Raw genomic sequence first — 12,500 nt, forward strand, 5'->3', positions numbered from 1 at the left:
CATAAACAGGATTAAAAGAGGCAAGTATGAATAAAGTAAAAACAAATAATATAAAAACAGTGTAAAGACCACTTTCCATATATTTTTCCATATTCCAAAACACCAGTGTATCATATTTTCTCACTTTACTCTGGGACTTCCCCATTTTGGTGATCACCCCCCACCCCCGTGGACTTTTTCGCTACCTATTAATCTATTGGTCATCTCCAACAGATTCGGTTTTTCACCTAAAATTGAAAAGTTAAGCTTTACAGCTCTAATTACATGCAATTTCAACTTCCTTCTGAAAGTAAATCACACAACCCCTGATTTCTACCCCCTCCCGGGAGTAGATGGCATAGGCATTTGTAGCTCCGCCCTCTTTTGAAAAAAGCACAATCTCGTTTGAATTTAAAGCAACAGTTACCAAAACACCACAATTAGGATCAAAGCCTAAAAGGGGCAATTTCAAACTGTTACAAAACATTATTTGTGTGGTATTTTGAGCTGAAACACACACACACACACTCAGAGACGTATTTTACATCTTATAAACAGCAACATACTGTAATAGGTCACCTTTTTAATATAAAATATGACAATGATTTGATCTCCTCAGATATGTGCTATCGGCACCTAATCTCCTGAGAGTGGGTTCAACAGAGAACGTGTTTGTGGAGGCGCAGGATTACTCTGGAGGAAACCTAAAGGTGAAGATCTCTGTAAAGAACCACCCGAAGAAGAACTTGGAGATCCTGTCGAAAACAGTAACACTGACTAACGAAAACAATTTCCAGATCCTCGCAGATATAAAGGTGACGCCACTTTGACACACTGTGCTGTTATGCAAGAGATTGTGTGTGATTCATGAAAGGTCAAACTTCATATTTGAACAATCAGCTATTTTATTTACAATTTCAATGTGTTAAAGCATGGAGTAGATCTTTCATTGTTAATTACTGTTGTGCAGATTCCCAGTGATCGTGACTATTTCTCTGATGATCCTCTGGAGAAGCAGTATGTGTATCTGCAAGCTCAATTTCCAACTCACACTCTGGAGAAAGTGGTCTTGCTGTCGTTCCAGTCTGGATATATATTTGTACAGACTGACAAGCCCATCTACACACCTGGTAGCAACGGTAGGAATAAAGGATATGCTTAAACATTATAAGCTCCCTATAAAAAAAAACTATTTGCGGCTGAAAAATGAACCACATGTCATGTTAAATCCTTTCTGCAGTTCAATACAGGATCTTCTCACTGACGTCTGGTCTGAAGCCACTTGAAAATGCTGGAGTATCAGTGGAAATCATGGTAATCATACTAAAATGCACTTAATCTTTCATAAATGGTGACATTTAAGGAAGTCTTTGTTTCTGTTCTGGTAGTGATAATCAACTTTGTGTCGTGTTTGAACATGTTACAAAGACAAATTTGGTTATTTAAATTTGTTCCATGGGTTAAATAAAAATTAAGGAAAGTTTTAGTGCATTTATTTGTAATATTACTATTATTTCCACTTTGGAAAAATGTGCAAAAATGCACTTCCTAAACAATGATGTTTCTAGACATGCATTATTTCTAATAATTCAACTACTCAACGACAAGTCACTGTTTCCAGCCACTCAGAATCAAGAATTTCATCTGACCCTTGGAATAAATTAAAATAACTGAACTTGTGTTTGTAAAATAATTTCAAACAGTCATGACAACAAATGTTTTTATGTTGCTCTAACTTGTTTTAATAAGTTAGACTTAATATTTTTAGTCAGTTTGACTAATTTGATATGACTAGAAAATTTCATTTGATTCAACTAAACAATTTAAAGCACCAAGATTTTTTTATAGTGTATTAGCAGTGGAAATGTTGGTAACCTTACAGAAAAAAATGCACAAAAACATTTCTAAACAATCTAGATTATTAGTGCATTATTTTCTAATAATTCAGTGGCTCATCATCAGTTATTCCTTACTCACTCCACACTTTCCAGCCAATCAGAATCAAGAATTTTATCAAACCCATGGAATAAATTAAAATGACTGAACATGTCTTAGTAAAAAAAGCCTAAACAAACAATAACAGTGGAAATAATAGTAATTTTACCAGAAAATGCAATAAAACTTTCCTAAACAATGTTATTTGTAGATGTGCATTAATTTATGCATTGTTTCCAGCCAATCAAAATCAAGAATTCCAACAGTCTGATAAATTAATTGAACATATCTTAGTAACATATTGCTGTCAGCACTGCCAATTTTACATTGTCCTGTTTTTTTTGGGAGTGTGTTGTTGTATTTTGCTCTATAGTTGTATTTGCACTGTCTGTATTTTGCACTGTCATCGTATTTGCACTGTCTGTATTTTGCACTGTCTGGAGCCAGCACCTAAGCTTTTCACTCATCACAGCACATGTACTGCTGATGATGTGACAATAAAAGTGATTTGATTTGATTTGATTTGAAAATAGTTGAAAACAATACCATTGGACATAATGGTAATCTTACAGAAAAATGCACTTAAACCTTTTTAAACATTGATATTTAGACGTTTTTGCTGTTCTGGCTCTTGTAAATTAGCTTAATGAAAATCCTTTTAAACAGCATATTTCTGACTATATTGTGAATGTTTGTTTTGTTTTTTTAAGGATCCTCAAGGCATCACATTGATGAGAGAAACCATATTTCCAAAGCAAGGGATTAGATCAGGAAAATACGTCGTACCTCAACCTGCCAGGTGTGTTTGCTCAACATGACATGATCATTTCAGGCTACTAGTTGCCAGTTTTGATGTGACTGATGTGCTTGTGTTTTTAGTCCTGGGATCTGGAAGGTGGTCACAAGATTCACAAACACACCACAAAAAAATTACACAGCCGACTTTGAAATCAAAGAATACGGTGGGTGATTTATGTCTGTCTGTTATGCTTTTGTTAAATATAACAACTGAAATATGACATACAGTATATACAGATATGCCCAAAATCATCTGACACCACTGAAAGTTAATATATTTTGCATTTATATATATTTTTATAGAGAATACATGTATTTAGTTGCAAGTGGGAACTGACCGGTGCTATTTTACGCATTGTTTTTATGCACTGTATAATATATTTATTCAAATATTAATTTAGCTTATAACTTAAACTAGTTCTTTTACTGTGTGATTTTGTAAGTTTCTTATTATTATTTTATTTAGTTTTCTTTTTTTAGTTTTAGTAATTTTAGTACTTCAAATTTATACTTAATTTAGTTTATAGGCAAGGCAGTGTTTCTAAAAATATTATTTAATTTTATTTTAATAACCAAACACTTTGAAACTAGCCACTTTTAAAATGAATAGGGATCATGAATAGGGACCATTGGTTGGCTATTTGAAATAAATGATAAGTTTTATATTTGTATTTTTATAAAACAAATATATAAAAATAAATATTATATATATTAAATATTCATTCATAAATAAATTCATTCATTCATTTTATTTTCGGCTTAGTCCCATTATTAATCAGGGGTCACCACAGCGGAATGAACTGGCAATTTATCCAGCATATATTTTACGTACGGATGCCTTTCCAGCCGCTACCCAGTACTGGAAAACACCCATAAACACTCATTGAGACATACACTACGGACAATTTAGCTTACCCAATTCCCCTATAGCGCATGTCTTTGGACTTGTAGGGGAAACCAGAGCACCTGGAGGAAACCCACAGGAACATGGGGAGAACATGCAAACTCCACACAGAAATGCCAACTGGCCCAGCCAGGACTCGAACCAGTGACCTACTTACTTTGAGACGAGAGCACTACCCACTGAGCCACTGCGCCGCCCATTGAAATACAAAAATATGTATATTATTTTATAACATAAATACCATATTGTACTATAATTTTCACAACCAAACCAGAAAATAAATCAATTAAAAAGATCTAAATTCGTCAGAGCGATCAATTTCCCATGATGTTATTCAAAAGCATAAATTAAAAAATAAGAATTACAAAATACAAAAAATGGTAATTTACAGTTCTTTTTAAAGATATTTGCACTGCACAAAATTGTCATAAGCATTTGGACCTAAACATCTGTCTGATATTCGTTGTTGTTTTGTGGCCTTATTTTTATAGTTCTTCCCACTTATGAAGTGACATTATCACCCAGTAAGTCATTCTTCAGTGTGAAAGATGACAGTCTCACGGTTGGCATCGAAGCCAGGTAAGACCAGTATATATCAGTATATATATTTTTGCCCCTTGATCTACTTCAGAATGGTTTATTACTTAGTCCAAGTGTTACTCATGATGTTTGTTTCTTGATATATTTTACACCATAACCCTACTTAATGAAGATGTCACAAATAAAATCTGCTTTTCTAGATACCTGCATGGAAACAGTGTGAACGGACATGCGTTTGTGGTGTTTGGAGTGATGGAAGATGACAGGAAAACAAGTATTCCCTCTTCTCTTCAAAGAGTTCAGGTGAGCTCTTAAAGGAACGCTCCACTTTTATATAAATAGGCTCATTTTACAGCTCTCCTAGAACTAAACAGTTGAGTTTTATCATTTTGTAATCCAGCTGATCTCAGGGTCTGGTGGCCGCACTTTTAGCTTAGCTTAGCATACATCATTGAATCGGATTAGACCATTAGCATCTCACTCAAAAATTTCAAATAAGAGTTTAGACTAGTTTGACATTGACTGCAGTAGCACAATGATATCACATCTTACACTCTACAAAGTTCCTTGATTATTATACCAGAATGAGAGTATAGTTACTTAATAGTTACCCATAGCGGCCTAGAAAATAGTAACTTTTGATTTTCTGTCTGACATAGTACATGATGTAACTATAGAAAAGTAAAGCTTTAAACAGGAAAATTACCTAAACTCTTTTTTAAAAGTTTTGAGTGAGATGCTAATGGTCTAATCCGATTTAATAATTTATGCTAAGCTAAGCTAAAAGTGCTCCTGCCAGACCTGGAGATTGGCTGAATGGATTCATAAATGGTAAAACTCAACTGTTTAACTCTAGAGGAGCTGTAAAATTAGTCTTTTTTCCAAAAAAATGTGGAGTTTCCTTTAAATTAAAGCAACCTGATGATGATGTTTACATAATCTGCAGATATCAGATGAAGACTGTAATGTGTTCATGATGTAACTACAAAAGAGTCAAGCTTTAAATATGAAAATGATCTAAGCATTTTTTTTTTGAGTGAGATGCTAATGGTCTAATCCAATTCAATGATCTATGCTAAGCTAAGCTAAGCTAAAAGTCCTTCCACCAAACCCGGAAGTCAGCTGAATAGATTAATAAATGGTAAAACTCAACTGTTTAACTTTAGAGGAGCTGTAAAATGAGCCTTTATCCAAAAAAGTGGAGTTTCCTTTAAATTGATGCAATGTGATGATGACGTTTACATAACCTGCAGATATCAGATGGAGAAGGCAATGCCAAGCTGACAAAGCAGACCATACTTCAGACCTTCCCAGACATCAGCCAGCTGGTTGGACGATCAATCTACATTTCAGTCAGTGTTCTGACAGACTCTGGTAAGAGTTATTATAGATGCAGTGCTAATCTACTGTAATTCATGCATTTTAAAAACCATATTTCACAGTAAATAGACCAGGAATTTAGTTATAAAAGTGCTATTTCTTTCTTTTTTAATGTTTATACACTTTTAATATCTATTAATACATAATAATTTACACAGAAATAAGCTTTTAGTTGATATATTACAGTATATATTAAATTGAAGTAGTCAGTGTGTTGGGTGTGTTTCAGGCAGTGAATTAGTGGAAGCTCAGAGGAGAGGCATTCAGATTGTGACGTCTCCTTACACCATCAATTTCCAAAAAACACCACAGTTCTTCAAACCAGGAATGCCCTTCAGTGTCTCGGTATTAAACTTTTCTTTAAAATAAGTCATCTGTATTCATAAAACATTTGGTGAAAATATTCAAACTGACCTGACATTTCTGCCATGATTCACTTATTACGCACTTTACTGAAGAAACTTCACACTTCACAAAGCCCATTTTTGAATTGAGTTTAATTTAATTAAATTTCTTTATTTTTATTATGTGTATACAACTTATATTGTACACTGTAAAACTTTTTGTTGAGACAATATGAAGGAATTAAGTACTTATTTGTTTTTAAAGATTTAGGTGGATTGAACATAAAACAATTAATTTGCCCCAAAATAAATATCAAGACTTGTGTTGTTTCAGCTCATTTTAACAACAAAAAACAACAATAAATCAACTAAATTTTACATGCAAACTTCACACTAAATGCAGTTAAAACCAAACGACATTAATAAAATAACTGTTTAATGTATGATTTATTAGACGTTACAGACTTAATAACGAATACTACACTACCTGACAAAAGTCTTGTTGTCAATCCCAGTTGTTTGAGCATCTAGTTGATCATTTGGAAAAGTGGCAGAAGGTAGATTTTTCAGATGAATCATCTGTTGAACTGCCTCCCAATCTTCACAAATACAGCAGAAGACTTACTGGAACCCGCATAGATCTCATAGAAATTGGTCAAGTTTGGTGAAGGAAAAATCATGGTTTGGGGTTACCTTCAGTATGGGGGGTGTGAGAGATCTGCAGAGTGGATGGCAACATCAACAGCCTGAGGTATCAAGACATTTGTGCTGCCCATTACATTACAAACCACAGGAGAGGGCAAATTCTTCAGCAGGATAGCGCTCCTTCTCATACTTCAGCCACCACATCAAAGCTCCTGAAAGCAAAGAATGTTAAGGCGCTCCAGGTTTAGCCAGCCCAGTCACCAGACATGAGCATTATTGAGCATGTCTGGGGTAAGATAAAGGAGGAGGCATTGAAGATGAATCCAAAGAATCTTGATGAACTCTGGGAGTCCTGCAAGAGCGTTTTATTATTAAGTGATTTGAGTCATTGCAGAGATGTATGGATGCAGTCCTCCAAGCTCATGATGGAGTCAGACACAATATTCCTTGTGTTTCCACTGCAGCATGACTTTATATTCTAAACTGGACATTATTTATATTTAAGTGACAAGACTTTTGTCTAAGCAAAGTCAGACCTTACTGTCCTAATGAAATCATTCAAAATCAAGGCATGATCATATTTTATTTTGGTAAAATAAATGTTATCTAGAGGCCTTTACCTTTCATATAAGCCACTTCTGATACCAAATTATCAACTAATAGGCAAGTTACTATTTGTTTTTACTTAAACTTAGATAGGCGACAAGACTTTTGTCAGGTGGTGTTGTAAACAATATCCTCTTAAACTCTTAATTTACTATAGCACCACTTAAAATAAATCCTAAACAAACAATTTAATTCTTATTCGCTATTGGGGAATTTATATGTTGATTTTAGGTACGTTGCAAAAAAATATTTTAAACATTTCATCTAATCAATCATAAATGTGGAACCTTTGTGGTTGGCGTACATGGGCTTTCAACTTCAACACAAGTTAAATTGACCATTAAATGGTCTTTAGAAACTGTGAATAAGATCAACCAACACCATAACCAGTGTACTTACTGACTATTTACCTTTTTTATCATTCTTTTAGGTCTACATAACAGACCCTAACCAGATGCCTGCTGAAAATGTGGAAGTGTTGGTTAATCCTGGAGGGGTCAAAGGTCAAACAAAATCCAACGGCATTGCGAAGCTTACCGTCAATTCAATTGAAGGATCTTCTGCTCTGGAGATCACTGTAAGACCTTACATCTCAACTGAACCGATGCTGATTTTTTTTTTTTACTGAGTTTAATGTGTTTCAGGATAGTTCCTCTTAAACCAGCCTAAGATGCTTTGCCAGTCTTAGGGCTCATTGACACCAAATGCGTCTTTGATTCTGAAAATGCGAGACGTGGTTTTAATAAAGACAATTGGAAATGGGAAAACAATATTATAAGTACTTGAAGATATATCGTATAACTCAAAATATCTGGAAAAGGCCACAAGATATGATGGTAAATTGAGCAGTTGTCATGACCTTCTACTATAAACAGAAGCTCACAACCGTTGTCTCACTTCCGAACTCTTCTGATTGGTCCACTGCTTTTGAACTTGACAGTGGTGAGCTGTGCTGTTGAAAGTTGAAGATCTTTTAACTTGACACAGTGTCTGAAAATTCAGTACTCATGTGAGCGGCACTTCTAAAGACACCTTTACATTGGAAACAATAGAAAAGTAGCGCAGTGGAAAGGAAAAATACATTGTGTGAACATCCCCTTATGTAGTTTCAGCTGGTCTTCAACACAAACCAGCCTCAAACACACACTGTTTCTGTTGATGTTTTCTGTTTTTAGGCATATAATGGCATCAATCTGTCCACTTCCAGGTAGAAACCAAAGATCCCAAATTTGACGATGACCAGCAGGCACTGAAGAAGATGATAGCTCAGGCCTACAAGACCAAAGGCAGCTCCCAGAACTACTTGCACATCGGCATCGACGCTGCAGAGTTTGAGATCGGGGATCAAATGAAAGTCAATCTGAACCTGGGAAAAAGTCCAGGAGTCAGAGATCAAGATTTCACTTACATGGTATATGATAGACTTATTAATATTAGCAGTATTAGTCTGCAACATGTTTTCCATACGTCTAATAAACATCTCACACTTTACAAAAAGGCTCCATTAGTTAAGTAAAGAAAAACTGACTCTAATGTTGAATCATTAGTAAATAATGCACACCTGAGGTGGTGATGTGGTCATGAGGTAAAGTGGAGTAGTTGTAAAAGCTCAGGTGTACATTATTTTCTATTATTTCCTAATACATTATTCCACTTGTCCTCTGGTTCCCACATCTAAATCAGTCAGATGTTGTATTTGAGACATTTGTCAGGTTTTTGCTCTCAAACTGCTCTTGTGTAGCACTAGTTTCTTCCACGTCTCCTCCAAAGCCTTCTGTTGTGTTTTGATGTGATTTCTGACTCATCATTCAGCGTAGTAATATGGAGCTGTAATGCACTCAAAACCTGCCGGAACTACTTTAGCTGTGCGTTTATCTGACAATAACCAAACATCTTCATCAGCCAATCAGAATCAAGCATTCAACAGCCCCATTGAATAATATTAATGTATTTACTAACAATATTTAAGAATGAACAGTAATTGTTAACATTAGTTAACCATAACTAACAATAAACGACTTTATTTACATTAATAAGATGATTAATAAATGTATTGAATATTAGTAAATGCATGACCGATTGCTAACTAATAGAACCTTATTTTAATGGCTTTAGATGCTGAAGATAAGGAAAGATGGCAGAAATAGACTTTCTTAAATATTTCTTAAATATTATTTCATAAAAATCGCTTTCTTAAATATGCATCAAATACAACTCAATTATGATTTTGATTAATTGCACTACTGAAGTGTAATGAAAATGGACTTGCTGTACTTAAGATTTAAACCGACAGCTTGTGTCGGCTAGTGGTTAGTGCGTCGACATATAGCACCCACATGCTCGTGGCAACCCGAGTTCGATTCTCGGCTCGAGGTCCTTTCCCAATCCTTCCCCTCTCTCTGCTCCCCACACTTTCCTGTCTGTCAATCTCCACTGTCCTGTCATTAAAGGTGAAAACCCCTAAAAAATAATTATATATATAAAAAAATAATGATTTAAACTGACAGCTTGTGTTGCGTGCATGTTGAGGATAAATACATTTTACTCGCATTTCCAGATCTTGAGTAAAGGTCAGATTGTTCAAGCAGACCGGTTTAAGAGACAAGGTCAAGCTCTAGTCACTCTGTCTCTACCTGTGACCAAAGACATGGTGCCATCCTTCCGCTTTGTGGCTTATTACCATGTGGGCTCCAATGAGGTGGTGTCTGATTCAGTCTGGGTCGATGTGAAGGACACATGCATGGGAACGGTTAGTAAAGCATGTATTATTACTCATTCTACTATGTAATATCGTGTACAACGAGTTCTGACAGGCACATGAATGGTTTTAAAAGATTGAAGAAATGCTGTGGGAGCAGAATATAGCTTGCATGTGCCCACAATTTACAATTTATGATCATCTCTCTATTTTTGATTATTGATATGTGATACAAATATTCATAGCCACGAACAGATGGAAATATGAGTGAACTATGCTGCATTTCTATGGCGATCCGAGTGTAGAGATACCAGTGTTGGACTCCACACAGGCACTATTGGAGTCCAATAGATCTTTTGTTTTGCAGCTAAAGGTCCAGGTGAAGGAGCCTCGGCCGATCTACCAGCCAGGAGAAGAGTTCAGTTTGCTGATAACTGGAGATCCTGGAGCCAAAGTGGGTCTGGTGGCGGTGGATAAAGCTGTGCATGGACTCAACCAGAACAGACTCACCCAGACCAAGGTGAAGGGTTTTTGGTACCTACTTTTGTACAACCATTAGCTGTGTTTCCATTCAAAGATGTGAATTAAACTTATGTATGGAAACATGGAGTATTGCATAATACATTTGTAAATAAAGCTGTTTCCATCCAGTGAGAAACAAAAGAGAACAAAGTCATCACTACCTGATAAACCGGAGCAAATATCAGGCAGAAAAATGTGGATTAGTGTGTTAAGAGAAGCCACTGCGGTGTTTTTTCTTTATTAAATGAGTTGTGCCTCAGAAGATGAAGACGAAATGCAATGCAATGCATGTGGTGAATGCAGTGGCTTTTGAAGGTGTGAGACGCTCTTTGGGAGCACAGACAGATGCTCAAGACAGTTCTGGAGGGAATAATAATAGAATAATAATACTGAAGCACTGTGATGACGGACTGACGGCTGAGGCCTTACAATCAGCAAAACAACATTTCAGATCTGCAGCAATGGAAAGCTGGAAACATGGAAAGCTGCAAACTCCCAGAAATCACACATTTATATCTGATAATCATCTGTGAATAACTATATCACATGACTTTACTGATGTGCATGATGGAATTTATCTGTTAAATGTGTTTTTGTCGTAGTTTATGTGCAAAAAATCTTAACAAATTTATTCTTACAGAAGTTTTTATGCACACTTTCAAACTTTAAGCACGTCTAGATGTTTCTATTAAGCATTTTTCCATGTGATATTCCTAAATGTGGATAAAATAGGTGGATGGAAACATAGCTGTTGAGGATTTTGAGTGCTTGGCTTATAAATGGCCTCTTTGTTGCTCTAGATCTGGGATATTGTGGAGAAGCACGACACCGGCTGCACCGCAGGAGGTGGAAGAGACAGTATGGGGGTGTTCATTGACGCAGGTCTAATGTTTGAGTCCCACACTGCTGGAGGAACTGAGAGCAGAACAGGTAGAGGATATAATCACTGATAAAACCACAGGTCAGAGGTCAAGCAAGGTCACCGATCATCTATTGTCATGAACTGAGAAATCACAATTCCCATCATCTTTTGACATATAAGACATCATTGCAAGACCTCGTTTCAGAACTCAACTCTCTATTTAGTCTAAAAACAGCTTACAGTTGAAAACTAAATTATTTTCCTTATACTCCTGTGCACTTTTATGTCTGAGGTGATGTTTAACAGAGATTTTTTTACACATTTTTAAACATAATTTTAATTTCTAATGACTAATTTCTATGGTTATATTTGCCCTGATGACATTACATTATATTTTACTTCTTATTTTGCAAGATACTAGTATTCATCTTAAAATGACATTAAACTTGGCTTAACTAGATTAAGCATCAATAACTTTTTTATTTTTTTTTATTTTGAGCATTATAAACTCTAAATGGTGGATAATAAAGCCCAAATTGTCTTCTTTCCAAAGATACGTGTACATGAACTGTGTATGTAGACCAAATTATTCAGCTACTGTGACTGTTTCAGTTTGGAAAGGTTATTTTTGAGAAAGTGCCTCTGACGGTGAGGAAAAGGACACCGATATAGTCTCAGAAAACTTTTTGACAATAATCTCATTTTGCATGCTATCTTAATCAAATTTGAAATAGAAACTCATGAGACACTTGGCTTTTAAGCCATTTTTTCTAGGACATTATATTAATGTTTCCTGTGTTTGTATATGTAAAAACAAATATTGAACACAATACAATTTTTTCCTCATGACTTCATAATGTATAACTTTTTATATTTTTTAACATGTAACTTCCCCTTTTACCACAGTAAAGCTCAAAGTGTCTTCTTTCCACATAATTTGTGTTTGTAGCTTACTGGAGTCAAGAACTATTACTATTTAAAGTTGGGTAGGCGTAAATCCCCAAAAGAGAGTGCTGGCTAACAGAAAGTAAGGTTAATTAGTAGTCATTGCACAACAGTGGTTTGTTTTGTAGACAATCAGAAAAGGGAGATAATAATATTGACCTTAGCAGTCTTATTTACTGTTTGTTTCCAATAAACTAAAAGAAAGAAGATTATCATAGAAAACTGCTCTGTTAATGCTGCTCTGTTAAAGCTCATGTTGATTTGTATTTATGCTCCAGTACCTGAGTGTGTCGTCCCTTCAAAGAGAAGAAGAAGAGCTCAGAGTCTTCAGAAAATCACCAC

The 12,500-nt window shown here is 35.3% G+C and overlaps 1 protein-coding gene across 1 annotated transcript in view; it reads left to right on the forward strand.

Annotated features, from left to right (window-relative positions):
* LOC130223164 (complement C3-like) overlaps nucleotides 1-12,500 on the forward strand; it is a 58,626-nt gene that overhangs the window by 2,203 nt on the left and 43,923 nt on the right. Inside the window, exons 2-16 of the mRNA XM_056455887.1 lie at nucleotides 599-794; nucleotides 950-1,118; nucleotides 1,220-1,293; nucleotides 2,625-2,713; nucleotides 2,794-2,876; nucleotides 4,108-4,195; nucleotides 4,357-4,459; nucleotides 5,410-5,530; nucleotides 5,766-5,881; nucleotides 7,562-7,708; nucleotides 8,339-8,542; nucleotides 9,689-9,880; nucleotides 10,197-10,349; nucleotides 11,152-11,281; nucleotides 12,437-12,500. The exon at nucleotides 12,437-12,500 is cut by the window's right edge and continues 8 nt beyond it. Coding sequence (XP_056311862.1) covers nucleotides 599-794; nucleotides 950-1,118; nucleotides 1,220-1,293; nucleotides 2,625-2,713; nucleotides 2,794-2,876; nucleotides 4,108-4,195; nucleotides 4,357-4,459; nucleotides 5,410-5,530; nucleotides 5,766-5,881; nucleotides 7,562-7,708; nucleotides 8,339-8,542; nucleotides 9,689-9,880; nucleotides 10,197-10,349; nucleotides 11,152-11,281; nucleotides 12,437-12,500 — 1,929 coding nt within the window. The remainder of the gene's footprint in view (nucleotides 1-598; nucleotides 795-949; nucleotides 1,119-1,219; nucleotides 1,294-2,624; nucleotides 2,714-2,793; nucleotides 2,877-4,107; nucleotides 4,196-4,356; nucleotides 4,460-5,409; nucleotides 5,531-5,765; nucleotides 5,882-7,561; nucleotides 7,709-8,338; nucleotides 8,543-9,688; nucleotides 9,881-10,196; nucleotides 10,350-11,151; nucleotides 11,282-12,436) is intronic.

Source organism: Danio aesculapii, chromosome 1, assembly GCF_903798145.1.
Source record: "Danio aesculapii chromosome 1, fDanAes4.1, whole genome shotgun sequence".
Taxonomy (NCBI): Eukaryota; Metazoa; Chordata; class Actinopteri; order Cypriniformes; family Danionidae; genus Danio; species Danio aesculapii.